The 16,635-nt window shown below is 36.6% G+C and overlaps 5 protein-coding genes across 12 annotated transcripts; 2 read left to right on the top strand and 3 right to left on the bottom strand.

Moving 5' to 3' along the window:
- Positions 1–412: 412 nt before the first annotated feature.
- Positions 413–4,932, top strand: LOC105685534 (transmembrane protein 104 homolog). Of its 2 annotated transcripts, XM_012399706.3 has the most exons (6): positions 414–761; positions 1,031–1,152; positions 1,297–1,381; positions 1,572–1,946; positions 2,037–2,214; positions 2,339–4,932. In XM_012399706.3, the coding sequence occupies exons 1-6, from the start codon at positions 723–725 to the stop codon at positions 3,043–3,045; spliced, it is 1,506 nt and encodes a 501-aa protein (XP_012255129.2). In that variant the 5' UTR covers positions 414–722; the 3' UTR covers positions 3,046–4,932. The 2 variants fall into 2 exon arrangements, with proteins under 2 accessions (XP_048508818.1, XP_012255129.2); XM_048652861.1 differs by lacking the exon at positions 1,031–1,152 and having other exon boundaries at positions 413–761.
- LOC105685532 (TBC1 domain family member 16) lies at positions 4,318–12,664 on the bottom strand. Of its 2 annotated transcripts, XM_020852120.2 has the most exons (7): positions 9,036–9,975; positions 8,709–8,874; positions 7,293–8,605; positions 6,854–7,193; positions 6,330–6,755; positions 5,932–6,225; positions 4,318–5,852 (listed from the first exon to the last, which is right to left on the bottom strand). In XM_020852120.2, the coding sequence occupies exons 3-7, from the start codon at positions 8,380–8,382 to the stop codon at positions 5,471–5,473; spliced, it is 2,532 nt and encodes an 843-aa protein (XP_020707779.2). In that variant the 5' UTR covers positions 8,383–8,605; positions 8,709–8,874; positions 9,036–9,975; the 3' UTR covers positions 4,318–5,470. The 2 variants fall into 2 exon arrangements, with proteins under 2 accessions (XP_020707779.2, XP_048508811.1); XM_048652854.1 differs by lacking the exons at positions 8,709–8,874; positions 9,036–9,975 and adding an exon at positions 12,528–12,664.
- Positions 9,268–12,663, bottom strand: LOC105685533 (ATP-dependent DNA helicase Q1-like). The gene is made up of 2 exons (XM_012399705.3): positions 12,528–12,663; positions 9,268–12,366 (listed from the first exon to the last, which is right to left on the bottom strand). The coding sequence occupies exons 1-2, from the start codon at positions 12,586–12,588 to the stop codon at positions 10,076–10,078; spliced, it is 2,352 nt and encodes a 783-aa protein (XP_012255128.2). The 5' UTR covers positions 12,589–12,663; the 3' UTR covers positions 9,268–10,075.
- Positions 12,501–14,709, top strand: LOC105685535 (hydroxyacylglutathione hydrolase, mitochondrial). 5 transcript variants are annotated; one of them, XM_012399710.4, is made up of 5 exons: positions 12,501–12,657; positions 13,367–13,482; positions 13,563–13,905; positions 13,975–14,078; positions 14,253–14,709. In XM_012399710.4, the coding sequence occupies exons 2-5, from the start codon at positions 13,435–13,437 to the stop codon at positions 14,523–14,525; spliced, it is 768 nt and encodes a 255-aa protein (XP_012255133.2). In that variant the 5' UTR covers positions 12,501–12,657; positions 13,367–13,434; the 3' UTR covers positions 14,526–14,709. The 5 variants fall into 5 exon arrangements, with proteins under 5 accessions (XP_012255133.2, XP_012255132.2, XP_012255130.2 ...); XM_012399709.3 differs by lacking the exon at positions 12,501–12,657 and adding an exon at positions 12,748–12,900; XM_012399707.3 differs by lacking the exon at positions 12,501–12,657 and adding an exon at positions 12,907–13,071.
- On the bottom strand, positions 14,600–16,144 carry LOC105685536 (non-histone protein 10). 2 transcript variants are annotated; one of them, XM_012399715.3, is made up of 4 exons: positions 15,703–16,134; positions 15,549–15,619; positions 15,086–15,431; positions 14,600–14,877 (listed from the first exon to the last, which is right to left on the bottom strand). In XM_012399715.3, exons 1-4 carry the CDS (start codon positions 15,802–15,804, stop codon positions 14,767–14,769), a joined length of 630 nt encoding a protein of 209 aa, XP_012255138.1. In that variant the 5' UTR covers positions 15,805–16,134; the 3' UTR covers positions 14,600–14,766. The 2 variants fall into 2 exon arrangements, with proteins under 2 accessions (XP_012255138.1, XP_020707783.1); XM_020852124.2 differs by having other exon boundaries at positions 15,086–15,619; positions 15,703–16,144.
- Positions 16,145–16,635: the final 491 nt, after the last annotated feature.

Raw genomic sequence — 16,635 nt, 5'->3', positions numbered from 1 at the left:
GCATTAGGGTTTCATTTCCGGACCAATAAAAGTTATTTTCAATTAATTAATAATTTCTGTAATATGCTGAGAAAATCTTTGATATTTTTTCAGAAACGTTAGCTCTAATCATTCTTGTAGTTTCTGAAAGAGATAATACGATAGATTTATGACGTCCGATTAGTTGTAATCGGATTAATTTTTACCCTCGCGAATGTCTTACTGATTGAACCTGCGGAAAATTTTGATTTTGCATTGACTGAAGATTGGGAAGACAGTCATAGTGATATTTTCCATGGGAAGGGCTCGGACGATTAGAATTTCTATTCATTGTAAGTGAAAAAATTTTAATTTTCACCAACTACAGGTGGTAAATTATTTATTCAAGCATTGTACAAACATGATATTTTTACAGGCTCCCTTAGCATGTTTGTGGGAAGAAATTAAACGAAAATAAGTAATAATAAGTCATATCAATAGCCATAGAATCATACAGCATGGTACTATAATTCAGTATTTCATTTTTGTTATGGAAAAAGAATTGCTAGTTCGCTAGTTCCTACAACCGGTTGACACGTTCAGTGAGAGGGCGTAAGCTTACAAGACATGTTGTTGACTGACAGCATCAGACAGCAGCTGTTGGATCCTTTGTTTTTATACTGCACAAACTGCAAATTCAGATGACGCGGTCATTGAATTGCAGTATCATAATCAAACGTTAACCGTTCAATGCAAATCTAAATATGCCCGAAGTGAACACTACCGACCAATATTCAACATGGGTAAGTTGAATGTTCTATTTACATGATACAATGACATATCTCTGTGTTTTCAATAATCGCATAACCTATCTTTAATCATCTGCTATTGCAGCAAATTTTTATGGAACATGCTTCTTGCTACCCACCTGGTTCATGAGATTTTCAAGTTCAGTTTACTAATAAATTCTACGTTTTCTTCCTATGACCAATAAAAATCAACATTGATTATCCAGACTTAAAATTCTATTTTACACAATGTTAGTGATCTTTTATTGGTTCTTTTTCCTCAGGTGGGGCTGATATATATTTTCAATCTCATCGTCGGCACAGGTGCTTTGACTCTTCCTGCTGTATTCAGTCGAGCAGGATGGGTATTGGGTGTGATACTTATATTGACATTGGCTTTCATAAGGTATCATTGAATTAATGAAGATCCATTTGTAATCATATCCAGTTGAACATCATGAAATATTCATTCAATACATTTTTCAATCGAAAACTCAATTTATTGTTGTCTAAAATTTTGTAATTAGTGACAAGTTGCTTTTTCTTGCAGTTTCATCACTGTCACTTTTGTAATCGAGGCAATGGCATCTGCAAACGCAGTTTTGTCCTGGCAGCGAATTCAGCAACGCAGACGTGTGAGTTCTGTTCGAAATCTTTAACACGATATAGATCTCAAGGTCCAAGTTGGTATTTGACAATATTTTTTAAATGTTTTAGAGGGCTTTGGGCTTTCCATTTTTTCGTATGAATTCATAATGCTCTTTGATGAGCTGAACTAACAGACTTTATTCTGTTTTACATTTTCATAATATTTTTAAATTTCAGACCCTGTTGTCAACCGGAGAGTCAGCCCCATCAAATTCAGATTCTGAAGACACTCCATTGGTTCCGACAACACTTGGCAGTCCTGAGCGACACAGTGTGACCCACCGCTATTATGATATACAGGAGAAAATAGAGATGGGCGAAATGGCATCTATATTCTTTAGTAAAACGGGCCTCACAATGTTTTATTTATGTTTTGCTATATATTTATATGGTGATTTGAGTATCTACGGAGCGGCGGTAGCCAAATCCCTTGCTGATGTTGCCTGCACGTATCAGCCTGCTAATTTAACTTGCAACGACACCATACCAGACACAGAAGCCTGCTGGGAAGGCTCTGAAACCAATAGGCTAAATGCTTACAGAATATTTCTAGTAAGTCTTTCCAAAATTCGGAATCAAACTCATATATATGTACACCGCAGATTGAGAATTGATGTTTATTATGATTCTTTTAATTTCCAGACAGTATTTGTAGCTGTACTTGGTCCATTCGTCTTCTTCAATGTGCAGAAAACGAAATACCTACAGCTCTTGACGTCGGTAATGCGCTGGCTTGCATTCACAATTATGATTGTCTATGCTGCAAGAAAACTCATAGTCGATGGACCGCAAGGTGATACCTCGGCAGTCAACATTGCCGGTAAGTCTTGAACATCCTTTTCACTCGTCTATTTGTTGGTATTTTATCCTGACAAAATATTCTCAGTCTTTGCAAGAACTCTGCTCCATTTTCAGACTTTTGAATTTTTGTCTGGAAATTACAGGAGTTCCTGCTCTTTTCGGTGCGTGTGTATACTCGTTCATGTGTCATCACTCTTTACCATCGCTGGTATCTCCGATAGCCAACAAGTCAACATTGAATCGTTCGTTATCCTTAGATTACATATTGATTGCGGTGTTTTACTTGCTTTTGGCGTTAACAGGCTCCTTTGCTTTTAAACATTTGGACGACTTGTACACTCTTGATTTTGGACCAAGGGGCTCCGGCGACTGTTCGAAAAGCGATAACATTTTTATGATAATGCTTGAATATTTTCTTGCCTTATTTCCAGTTTTTACTCTCAGTACGAGTTTTCCAATAATAGCTATAACACTGAGAAATAATCTGCAATCATTATTTTTAAACGATAAAACTAATTATAATTTTTGTATTCGCAAATTGATCTTCCCAGTTATGGCGGTATTACCACCATTCTTGATTGCGTTGGCTACAAAAGATTTGTCAATATTGGTTGGAATTACAGGCTCTTACGCAGGTACAGGAATTCAGTATTTAATTCCCACCTTTTTAGTTTACTCAGCAAGGCTCAAGACAAACGGAACCATTGGGCCTGGTGTTTCCAACAAATTTGCGAGTCCTTTTAAATCGACATATTGGTTAGTATTTGTAACAATGTGGTCGATAACCTGTATGGCTTTGGTCTCGATAAATTTGATCGAGAAATATATTCTTGGAGTTACTTTCATCTAGTTTATAAAAAAATTTCTTCATAGCTTTCCAAGATAAAATTATTTGTGTGATATATTTTACAATAATTGTTTTTAATAGTCTGATTCTATGTAGCTCCCAATCGGTTATCGATTTAATGTAAAGGGAATACTCCTAAGAAATAAGTTGAATTCCCCCTAACTGGTGGAAATTGTGGATTTAGAATCCAAAACAGGAAGATATTCAAATAATTATTTCATGATTTAGTTTTTGAAATTCTGCTTTTTACAATTGCATAGATTTATAGTTTTATCTTGCAGGATCATGGTTTCTGCCATACTTACATATTGCAGTTCAAAGTTCTATGGTAATTCTTTAACGTTTAGCTTTCAGATCTCTTGTACTTATTTCTGGAAGGACGTTAGAGATAGGCAATAGCAGAATATCTGGAATTAGTAAGTAAATTTCAAATTTTTAGGCAGAAACAGGGGTTGCATGAATTAAATTAAATGTATTTTGAGAGAAGTACCTTTTAATCAACAAAGTACCTAAATTAGACTGAATTCAGATTGCGTCTCTACCGGTATATTTTTGTAGTTGATGATGAAACCAAAGAAAACGACAGAGACAGAGCACTTATTTAGTACTGTTGATAGGCCAAGGTACTCAGTTTTTTTTTCATCTTCTATGAATTACATCCTGCCCATATTCCCTGTGAGGAGTCTTACATATTGAGAATGGTTTGAAATTCAAGATCTGAGTTTATAATTTTCAGTTCTAGCGATAATACTGACAATGATAATAATAATGTTAATGACAACGATAATAATTACAGTTACTCATATTGATTTAGGAGATGTATTAGCAATTTCTTATCTCTTTTGATTAGATTTCAGCTTTATTCGCATCAGGGGGGATGAAATTTCTCCCTGTTCACAAATGATTACAAGATTTTTTATTTACAGAGTAGAATGATGTGTGCGGAAATATCCACATATCCCCGAGACAATAGTAAATGTGATTTATGGCAATAAGGTATTTATAAATCAACTGAAGAAAAATTTACAGATAAAAACTGATATTGCTAATTAAACTTCTGGTAAGCGCATATTTTTTCATTGGACAATATTTATCAAGCGTCATTCATGAGTATAGCAATATTATTTTCCCTAACTAACATTGTTTACAATACTATGCGATGACAGTACAGGTAATCAGTATGTACACGCAAATAATCAACGAGATGATCTTTTTTGTCGCTCATTCGATACAGTAAGCATTCTAGGTATATGATCTTTCATCAATTATTTTTAAAAACTTAATTTAGGAGATAGAATATTTTTTACAAGTCTGTTGTGAACGGTTATCATAAAATTATTAATCGTTCATCCATTTTCTACACGCACATAATTCTTTTTGGTGTTATTTAACCGAGGCCACCAAAGTGATGATTGAATAGTATTTTCCCCAAAGTGATTTGTAAAATTGTAAAAAAGAAGTCATTTGATTTTTATAATATACTATAATATAATACTGAATGCATGGTTGTAACTTTGTTACTTGTTATATCCATTATAAATTCTATAGCGACAATATGTAAATTTATAGAAATAATATGTGTCTTATTAATATATTTGGATGTTGAATTACTCTCTAAAATGATCGATCCTTGATTGATTGAAGATGAAGCGTATACAACATCGTTTGTCAGCTTCATTCTAACATGGGGTATGGGTGTAAAAGTTTCAGAGGGTTTTATAGTACTTGAAAAACATTGATAATTACGTTAGCACAGCGATATGAAATCCAAAAATGAAGTGAATGAATTTCAAGTAAATACAGGGTTTCAAGATTTGGAGAAACGTTAAAGTTAGTGCCAAAATATTGTAAATCTGTTGGAAAATAAACCCTTTCGTATTTCGAAATGAATATATATCGTATCTTGAAGGACCTTCCGAAAATATAAAAATTATCCCATGATAATACTGTTGCAGGCCTTTGATCATCGATAGACAATCAGTTGAATGAATCAATTACAACGGATATCTAGAGTGTTTGGGAAAAAGGCGGCTTGAAAATAGGTATGTATTCAAATAACGAATAAAATGTTTTTTAAGAGGAAAATAAGTGTCCTTCGCTATATTTAGTACACTTTTTGCACAGCAATTGCATTTGCCAGTTACAGATTTTTGATGAAATTTTCTTTTTGGTACGTTGTAAACATAATTCATTGGTTGTTCTCATCGCCACTCTGTTGAATAATACAAATAGTACGTTACCGAGATATGTATAGTGTTCCTTCAACAGTAGTTAGCCATGAATATTTACTTTGCCCACAAAACTATATCAGCTGTATGTTCATATGATCTTTTTTAGTGTAATCTCAGCTAAATAGTTTTGAATTTTTCCATACCAATCTTGGCAGTTGACTACAATTTATGCTCCTATATTTTTAGCTTTGTAATAATTAATAATTTTCACTGTATGGACAAGACTTCGTTCCATGTCCCATGCATTCTATAACAGGATTATGACTGCTGTCCCACATTCCCGGCCCGCACTGTCGGCAGAGCCCTGCCAATGCACATGGCAAACGCAACAACTGGCGGAAATTGTGCAACAAACCTCTGGCTTTTCTGATTATCACATGACCATCCATGTACATTGCTAAGGAACTGAAGTGTAGCAACATTTCATCAGTTTTTAAATCTTGTGCTATCACATCTTCAGCATATACACACATAATCGCTAAACATAGAAACAAATGGAAGTGATCTGTTAAATAGTTTACCCAACAAGCCTCCCACATCACCAGAGCTACTTCTGTCGGAAACTCTCTCTTCAGACATCTGCAATTGAGAAAATGCGACTGTTCAGGACTATTTCTTATGACTAGAATGGACCTTTTTGTGAATTTGGAAGACTCACAGTAATATCCAGCGATGACAGAAGAGCAGCTCCAAGGCGTCGGTGTGCTTCTCGAGGTGAGCATAAAAGTCAGGTACCATAATTCTTATCAACTCTCTCAAGTAGCACAAATTTCTATCCATGTCTGTGTCTGTCGGGGTACATACTGCAACTGATCTTTGCATCAAACCAGCAAAACACCAGAATGCCTCAGCTTCAGAATTCAATTCTGCCAGTAGAGGTGCTAAGAGATCTGACATTCCTTGTGTATATCCCAACTGGGAATTGTACACAGCGTAGTTGAGTAATATATTTCTGAAATAATAATAGAATAAGCATTGGACTAGATGAAAAAAAATATGTGAGCAAAGCAACCATATATTCCATAAAAAGAAATGATGTGCAAGAGCGACTCTTACTTCATAATCTCAATGTTAGGGTTGTCTTCTCCCGCGTAGTAAGGATTACCTCTGTCGGTTCTGACAACATCTTTTTCGACGATGCAGACGACGTTTCGCCAAAAGATTTCAGCCTGCTCAGGGCTCATATTTTCTCTGCGTCTTTTAATTTCTTCATATTCTTCTTTTCTTATTGAATTGACTTGTTCACGCTCTTCGTAAGTGCTCTGATAGGAATAGCAGTGGAGCAAGAATGGCCACACAATTTTTCTCAGTGCAGGTTCCAAGCCTCCAAAAAATATCCCTTTCCGCAGCGCCAAATCATCTTCTACCTGCCCACGTTCGTTCAGCAAATCTTTCCATGCCAGTGAAGTTATCATAGCAACCTGACCTTCCTCAGGGTGCAACTCATCTTGACTTACTTCCGGTCGGCAAACCATAAATTGCCTTGAAATGAACAGAACCAATTGTATTGTAAATGGAATCTTGTCACACGTATCACGATTAGGTAAATCAATCACGATGTTCTGGAATAATCTCAATACCTGTATGGTAGGGCCTCCTCTGTGTCCGTACCCAATCTTGGATAAAGGAGTTGATGCCATTGATAAAGAGTCCTAGCGAGTCGATCCAAGCCCCCGTGATGAAAATGTAGAATTTTATACTGACTTTCTCGACTGGCAACAACTAGTTGTCCACAAGTGCATCCAGGATCAGCAAAAAATAGTCTTAACGATCTCATTTGACTCAGGTCAGCAGAGAACCTTCTGCAGCGATGCGCTCTTCTCAGGGTGACCGGAGATGCCGTCGCACTTTCAGGAAACATCAGATTATGCTGGAGAGCTAGCAGTTCTGGTGATCTCATCCATGTTGGAAATTCTTCCACTATAAAATAATTTTTATTAAAAAATAATTATCGCTGTCAGGTACTTCACAAAATTTTAACCATTATATTTGAGTTATATTTTCTAATTATATGTATACCTTCAGTTGAAGCCATCATACTCAAACTACACGTAGATGTCAATGACATACTCCTACTTTTAACGCTGTCTTCATCATATCCCCAAATTCTTATTTCATTGTTGGCAGTTACTTTAAGATCAGGACTTCTTCCATTCAATTCTTTCTTTGGTATTGCTCCATCTGCAATCTCTATACTTTTAACTCCAGTATAAAGACCTTCTGATTCCTGCAGGTTTATTTTGTTCAATGACTCGGAGGCCTTGCTTTTTTGAATCATTCTTCTTGAAGATTCCACGTTATCACTGTGCAAATGCAAGCTACTAGCTTGTTCCAATTCTTTGAATTCATCAACATTTACATCTGCTGTAGAGATCTCGCTCTTGTCCTCAGTATTAGCAATTTCTAAGCTAACAGAATTTTGATTTGTAGAATTAGTAGATCTAGTTTTGTTTTCTTCGATTGTGATCACCGGATTTGTATTGCTATGTCCACTGTCCACAGATTTTCCAGTGTCATCTCTATCAGGTTGAAGTTCACTGTGGTCTTCCACGTTCAGTTTATAATTGCCACTGTACTCTGGAGTTGATCGAAAACTGCTTGATCCAGATTTATGTCGCGGAGATCTACTTTCTGATTTAGAGTATCCACCAGAGCAAATGCGTTCACAATCTCCACAGCTCACTGGTTCCTTGACTTCAAGGCACACGTCAATATTTCCTGGAGTCGAATCATAATCTACTCTCGAGTCATAGCTTTCCTCCGAAATTTGTCTTTGATATTCTACATCGAGTTCTTTGACATTACCGTCAAATTTTTTCGACAAATTATTTTCCAAGGTGGTAGGATGTTTACGAAGCGTACTGTTAGGTATCCAACTCAAATGTAATGTCGGCACTGTAGCATTTTTAACAAATCTACATGTCACTGTTAAGTATCCAGGATGATGCACAACATCGCAATGTTGTCTCATGATGGTTGGTGGATGCACGCACACATTGTTTTTGCAAAACAATACCTCACCATCCTGGTAAAGCATGGAACGTGAATCTTGTCCTCCATCACCCAAAATGTAGTTGCTTGCTTTTCTCAATATATTAGGCAACGGCATTTTGACATGAAAATTTTTTCTCACATTCAATTTTGTGTTTCGAATAATGTTCGTATTGAGGAGTTCTCCTTTTCTTCAGGGATCGTATCGTGGATGATGTATGATTAGGATTTTCTATATTTTTCAGTCTTAAGATTTTGGTTGACAGAGTCTTTTGTGTTCCTTCAATAACCAGTCTGTTGCAGGCTGCACGTTGCACAAGTGTAGTCGTTCATCACATCCACTGTTTCAAAAATAAAGATTACAAACTGTGGTATACGTAAAAGTTTAAAAACTAGAGAAGTGAGTACTTCTCTAGCCCCCTATACAGTAACCAATCGTAGTACATCTTTTAACATTGGCCTCAGATTTCAGGCTGTTTTGACTATCAAAGCTGCCAAGTCATTGTAATGCAAGTGTGTTATCGAGCACTTTGCAATTATCTTCGCAGTAACGTCCCTTCCGGAATACGTAATAGTTTCTTTAAATTCAACTTCTTAGTTTGGCATACACCTGTAATATTATGATAAACAATTGGAATTATTAACAACATTGTCATAGTTCATTTTTGCAACTGGCACTAAAAGCTGATACCTGGTTGCATTTCAAATCAAGTATCCTAATGTAAATTTTGTTATTACCATGTTCAGTCATTTATGAATTTGATTACTCACCATTACGACTATATGCAGCCAGATCTAGTCTTATATTTTCAGTGGGATGACTTCAATGCAACAGGGTCCCTTAATTTTTTGGGATCAGTTGTGGCACATATCTTACAAGAAGAGAATAAAATATAATTTCTGAGCTGGGAAAAGAATTGTTTCAAAAATCACAACACTCAGCTGAAACTTTCAATGCATTCTACGCGCTCATTGTTGACGGTAAAGAAAAGACTCCTAAAACTGATGTGTATATTGTGTTGTATTCCATGTCACATACGTATAATACAAATGGTTACACTAAATAGAATTGCTTTCTTCAAAGCATAGCTTAAAACATGTTCATGTAAAGTTGTTGCAAATTGGTAAATAGTTGAAGACTCCTAGGTATTTCAGAATCAATAATAAATAAACGACGGTATCAAAATAAATTATTAAAAATTAGTTACAACTATATCGACATAAAACATGTTTAGTTAACTTCAAAGTTAGATCATGAGACGTGATTGACAACATTAAACAACACAGATGTCCAATATTTAGGATCAATATGACCATCTGATTACTGTGAACCAGCTACTACCATACTACTCAGGTCACTAACATCTGCTTTTAAGTAGGGTTGTATTTTATTGATTTTTCTGTCGCATGCAGAAGAAATGTGTTTTCAAATAATTCATATTACTGCAGCTCATTTTACACCGCTATTTATGAGGAAACTAATCACAGTGGGATTCTATGGATACTCCAAGTAGATCTTTTTGGCAGTGAAATTTAGTAATACATTAGAAATCCATTGGAAAGAGTAAACAATTCAGTTAAACTCACAAGTGATGCACATTACAATTCAAAGTGCAGTAAGTGTGTACTTTTGTACATCGTTCATCGGCAGTTAGAATAAAACTATACTCAAAACACTGAAACTTGAACATTCCTCAATTTGATATCCAGGTGTGATTTGTATTTTTTAATCTTTACGAGACTGTTGAACAGTACTTGCATCTGTAACAGCTGAATTGTAATAATCACTCACGACAAATTCATTTCTCAGTTTATGTAATTTTATGTTTTTTTATGTTTTGATCTTCCTCGTCACTAGATTCAATAACGTAAACCTTTCGTTTATCACTCGTATGTAAAGTTGTTGGCTGTACATCCTGTGCATTATCTGACCCAGTTTTCTCTGAGCATATATTTTTTCCTGTGGTTTTACCGTCCTTACCTGGTGTGTGTTTATTCTTATAGGAATTATTTCTACTGCTGTCACCAGGACCCGATTTTTTATCAGAACTTGCTGATTTCCAATGCTTGGACTTATTTTTGCTATGACTTGATTTCCCTTCATCTTTTTTGTCACCCAAACGGTTGTGACTGTTTTCCACTGATTTCGAATGGGACTTTGACATTTTGCTATCATTAGCTTGTGATATTGGCAGTGACATGTTTTTGGACGAATGACTTGCAGATTTATGATTATTACTCTCCGTTGATTTGGCTCCAGATTCACTTTCTACCATAAGATCAGATTCAGTTCCATCATGTTTTTTTAAATCCGTACAGGAGTTAGTTTTATTGGGAGAATTACTGGAATCAGATTTTATGAGGTTTCCTTTGAGATTAAACATGATTTGGTGATTCTTATTTAATGCTGCTGCAGATCTAGGTCCACGTTTCAGATATGAAATGGTAGAATAAGCAGTAAAGTGGAAATCCTCCTGTAAGTACCCTTCGACGATTAGATGTGCAACCATATTTTCAGCAACTTCCCGGGAATGTTTTGGAGCTGATATTGACTGAACTCTTAAGCTAACAGCGCCTTTACCCAACCAAGCATCAATTAACTTCAACGCCGTCAATCTGGTATCACTTTGAACAGCTTTTGTCATGATCTCGTATAAATCTCTACAGTAAGAGCCGATATCAATTTCTCGTTTTTCCCTTGGTTGACGACAGTTGTCGCACATTTTTGCGCAGTCACTTGCTGTCCAAACTTCCTCAAAGTGTGAAGCTATAAGGCTTCTACGACATGTACTTTGATCTAGACAGTATGCAATTACTTTGTACAAATTTTCTAGACCAACTCTATCCTTGAAAACCATTCCGCTCAGTTTGAAGACATCCGCCAATCGATACAGTACAATACATTCGGAATTTTGATTATCGCGACCAGCTCTACCACTTTCTTGATAAAAGTTCTCCATCGACTTTGAGATACAGTGATGAATAACAAACCTTACATTTGGTTTGTCGATACCTAAACCAAATGCTATCGTAGCTACTACTGCTTGGTATTCACCTGACAACCACTTGGAATGTACTTTACTTCGATAAGTGGCGTCTAGCATTGCATGATAACAGCCAACTCTTAAGCCTCGCGATCTCAAGTCTGTGGTCAATTCTTCGGCATCTTTAATAGTCGTTGTATAAATGATGCCAGTTTTATTCAAAAATCTATTTTTCAATAGGTCTTCCAGCATAGCTGTACATTCCTCTTTAACGGCAGGCTTAATTCGTACTTCGTAGTAAAGATTGGGCCTATTGAAGGATGCCCTTAGGACAAGACAGCCTTCTATGTCCAGCATTTTTTGTACATCAACTATAATCTTCGCAGGTGCCGTGGCTGTTAATCCTAAGATTGGAACATCTGGGAACATGGATTTCAAAACTCCCAGAAATTTGTAATCCGGCCTGAAGTCGTGACCCCATTGACTACAGCAGTGCACCTCATCGATGGCTATTCTATCGAAACGTTGCATTATATAAGCCTTTTGTAGCTTTGCCATAAATCTCTTGGACTTTGCCATGTATTCAGGCGTGATGTATATCAAACGTAGCGTTGATTTAGGTTCTGTCAAAGAATTCATAATTTCCTTGACATCATCTTTGCTGGCAGTTGAGCTTAACATCATAGCTCTAACATTTACTTTCCGTAAGCCATGAAGCTGGTCTTCCATAAGAGATACCAGAGGTGAAACGACAACTGTTATACCATCAGAAATGACTGCAGGTAATTGATAGCAGAGACTTTTACCACCACCAGTTGGCATGATGAGAAGAACGTCTTGTTTAGACATGACAGCATTTATTGCTGGTAACTGTAACTTCCTCAAATCCTTTATTTTAAAAACGTTATTCAGCTTATCCTTGAGTTTCTTGTACCATGGAAAATCTTCTCTATTCCAGTTTTTGTTGGATAAGGATAGACTTTTCTTAAGAAGGGCATCGTCACGCAGCTTCTCTTTACGTTTAATCAGGATCTTCCTTCGATTGTTCAGTTTTTCCAAGTCTGCATCTATTTGACGCAGCTCGTAATCTATCGCCGCTATTTCTTCCTCATCTGTAGCTGTTGTTATATGATAATAAAAACATATTTTCAAACATAGTGTGACAAGGTCAGCTCTAATTCTAATATTTCAGTAAAGACCAGTGGTAGAGACCTGTGCCATACCAATAACTTAATTTCAAATATTTCAACCAATTTATTTGTAACATTTCCTTGTTTACCTTTGTACTCTTCGGCGTCATCTATCGTCACCGGCGAAGCTGTGCGGTGATCAGCTGTCATTTTGATTGCGATGATAACAACCGTATAATCTGTGTGCGGTTCATAGAATTTGAAAAACTTCCCGGGAATGTAAGCGCTAAACTCTTTTTATTTTACGACTGTAGATAGTAGACTCCGTAATCGTGGCGAATTGCAACAATTCACGTAAAATCAAGCATAACCCTTGCGGCTCACCGCACTTGGAAATACGAATACAGACTTGTGCTTGTGCATTCTGACCGTCGTCTGCTATATCAGCTGCTTTTTCTTCACTTGCGAATGCTTTTGCTGTTACATACTTGTTGCCGACTTGCAATCTCCACCCCGAGACAAGTACATAACATTGTTTTTTTATACTCTCATATTACGCAGTATCGAAGAAACTTGTGCGAGAGAACTCCCATCAACAATTAATTACTAACATTATTTTGGTAATGTTGAAAACAGTATTGCGATTGTGCCCACCATGGCTAGAAAATAGCCTTATCTCCATCTATTTCAAGGGTATTTGTTCCGCCAAATTTATCGTAAAGTCAAGTCGTTTTCGGCGATTTAATTATTATCAGCTCTTATATTAATTTCATCTCTTAAGGTCGCTGTTTATTCTATGGACATTACATTCACAGCGTGACAAAAATTTCATAAGCGTTGTTAACTGATGAACTGTATTTATGAGCAGAGGCTGAACTTGTCGAAAATTCATAAATTGTGGTGGTAGTTACAGTCATATCTAGATTTCGAATGAAAAAATGTTTAAAATCTACCATGAACAAAATATTATTCACCCTTTTTTTTCCAGCAAAAAGTATTTCCACAAACGGATTTGCTGGCACACATAGCGAGTCTCTGACGGTTGAGCAGCCTGAAATGAAGGTCCAGATACTTCCTGCTCTCCAGGACAACTATATGTACCTGGTTAGTCTCTGACTCCACTTTCCAATGTGAATAATTAAACGTAGTTATAACATCCTCGTAATCCTAAATAACATTTTCAGATAATTGATGAAGCTTCTAAAGAAGCTGCCATCGTTGACCCTGTCGATCCAGACGCAGTGTTCAAAGCTGTGCATGAGAACCAGGTTAATTTGCGTAAAGTTTTAACAACCCATCATCACTGGGATCACGCAGGCGGCAATGAGAATTTGGTTAAAAAATTCCAACATCTTGAAGTCTATGGCGGAGATGATAGAATTGGAGCCCTAAACAGAAAAATAAAGACCGGTGATTCCTTTAAAATAGGAAACCTTATCGTGAAATGTTTGGAAACTCCTTGCCATACCACAGGACACATTTGTTACTACGTAACTGGGAACGAAGATACTCCGGCTGTATTCACAGGTAACTGTTGAACATGAATTTTCAGACCAAATGGTTCTGATCCACTTAACTATTGAAACTTTCGATCAGGTGATACGTTGTTTGCTGGAGGTTGTGGCAGATTCTTTGAGGGCACTGCTGAACAAATGCACAATGCACTTATTAACGTTCTAGGAACACTGCCCGATGATACCGTAAGATTTAATTATCGTTCTTGACCATCCAATTGTGGATAATTTTAAGAACGTTATCTGTAGACTACTAAGATTGCAAATTTAAATGCTCGCGGGTTGCTGTTCAGATGGCAACCGTAATCAAAGATATGGATTAATTAATAGTTACTATTATTTATTTTCTGATGCCCACAGAAAGTTTACTGCGGTCATGAGTACACGGAAAGTAATCTCAAGTTTGCACAACATGTTGAACCGAACAACGAGGCCATTAAGCAGAAAATACAATGGGCCCGTGCACAGCGGGAAAAGAAGTTACCAACGATTCCGAGTACAATTTCTGAAGAGAAAAACACTAACCCATTTATGAGAGTTAATGAACCGTCAGTCATGGAACACGCTCGGCAGAACGACGCCATTGCCACAATGGCAGCTATCCGAAAAGAGAAGGATGGGTTCAAGGGATAAACTTGATTAACTTCATTTAAAAATCGTTATATGCACTGGTAGATGCATGGTAGGGGTAATCAAAGCCTCTTATCTCCAGTAAACTTTTTATATTAAAAATGCTAAACATACATTATTTTATCTGTACAGTTGGGTGGTTGGAATATGATACAAAGGGTGAAAAATAAATTCCTATCGACAAAGAGTAGATGTTTACACTATCTAGGCGTGCGTCAATGTTCAAGAGTACAATATGAAAGATTCAAGTTATATTCAACGCCATTTGGGGTGGTGCATCTTCAGACTTCTTGTTATAGAGTTGCATCTCAGCGACATATTTCTCTTTGGAACGCTCGTACATGTCATAATACACCTGAAATAATGAGATCAAGAATCATCACTAGAACTAAACTACAGTACAACAAACAATTCAAAACTGACATATCGGTGAGGGTAAGGTTCAATTAATTACATTCACATGAAATAAGTAATGAGTCAGAAACAGAGTATTTTTCAATGGTAATCAAATCAAGCTTCGGTGTATTAATATCGGTAATTTCATCACAGTCGAGATCTATTACCTTTTTATCTTCAGAAGTGAGGGATTTCCACGTGGTTGCCAATTGCCTAGTAAGTTCTTGTTTGCTTGGTTCAGGTTCGCCGGCTAACCTTTCCATAACTCTGGGCCGTTGTTCTTGGCAAAACTGGAAGAATGGATTGGCAGGTCTTTTTGGAGCATTTGGGTCAGCCTTTGTTCCTTTACGCTTGGTTGCTTTCTTTGGCTTTTCTTCCTTCTGGTGATTTGCATTAGACTTTGAGCCCTTCTCCTGCTTAGGTGTTGCTTGGAAGACACTGTTTTCTTCCAAAACGCCCATTGGTGCTTCCCGCCATCTGTCTCCGTGTTGATCCAAGCGATCTATCAAAAATCTGGGGGAAAATGAAGCTCGCTGATATTGATCCTCCAAGTTAAGCAAATTCGGGGTGACCCAAGGAAGCAAAGTCAATTTTAGTACGTTACAGGTGATGTTTAATAAACAATTATACTTTTTTTCTTTCCGAGTCCGCTTAAGAAGCTTCCTCACTTTTTGAATTCGGTAAACGAGCCTTTCGTTGTCCTGCAAGACACAATGTATGTTCAGTATCTGATATAGCTTCGAAGTGTTCATTTCATGGAGTGATTGTAAATCTTGACGCTTACCTGCTGTAAGATTTCACATCTCTCGAGTAGTAGTTGATATTTTCTTTTATAAACATCAAACTCCTCTGTTTCAACATCATAATCAGATTCGTCTGACATCATTGTCAATATTGGCGGAAAAAGGGAAAAATAATTTGTTATAAAGTGAATATCACTCAATTTTATCGGTGCACTGATTATGACAACAAATTTGGTCTGTATCGCTCAGGTTAGGTCAAGCTATTTCTCAGGTATGATTCGATTTAATGGAGAAAATAAAATTTCGTCTAACGCATCCGATGAGTCATATTTTTCACAAATTCTTTACGCGATAATTATTTCACCGGTGAGTTAAATTATAATTTTTTCCGCACTAAAACAATCTGGGCTGAATTCCTATATAAATTATTCCCCTATCAAGTGCGACATGATGACATCAGGTGGCGCTTCGAACGTAATTTTTTTGAAATTTCAAATTGCCATTGGGGTAGTTAATTCTTTCACTTTTGTTCCACGTTGTTCGCAGTGTTCATCGGCTCTCCAGCATATTCATAGATTTTATCGCAGCATGGTTTACCGAGATTATGTTTGTCTCGATGATTATCCTGGGAAAACAAATCCCCGAACACACTGCGCTAATACGTTGTATACGGTAATTATTGATGTACCATTAGTTTCATTTATCTTCAATTATCGGCTGTGCTCATTCGCAAATATTAAACATATAACTTATTATAAACATTTCAACTACAGACTGTACGTACAAGGGTAGCAGATTACAGCTTATTGGTGTTATCGTTTCGATAAATATGAGTGGATGTCTCGAATATAGTTGCAATAGAATTTAAATATTGAGACCTTCAAGAACCTATAAAGCGGTCATCACAGTCCATACCTCTCTATTTTCTATCAAGAAATACGTCTATTCGACTATATAATTACGCAAAACTCTAA

This window comes from Athalia rosae, chromosome 3 (genome assembly GCF_917208135.1).
Source record: "Athalia rosae chromosome 3, iyAthRosa1.1, whole genome shotgun sequence".
Lineage (NCBI taxonomy): Eukaryota > Metazoa > Arthropoda > Insecta > Hymenoptera > Athaliidae > Athalia > Athalia rosae.
The sequence above is the reverse complement of the archived record's forward strand: the minus strand, read 5'-3'. Positions and strand labels throughout refer to the sequence as shown.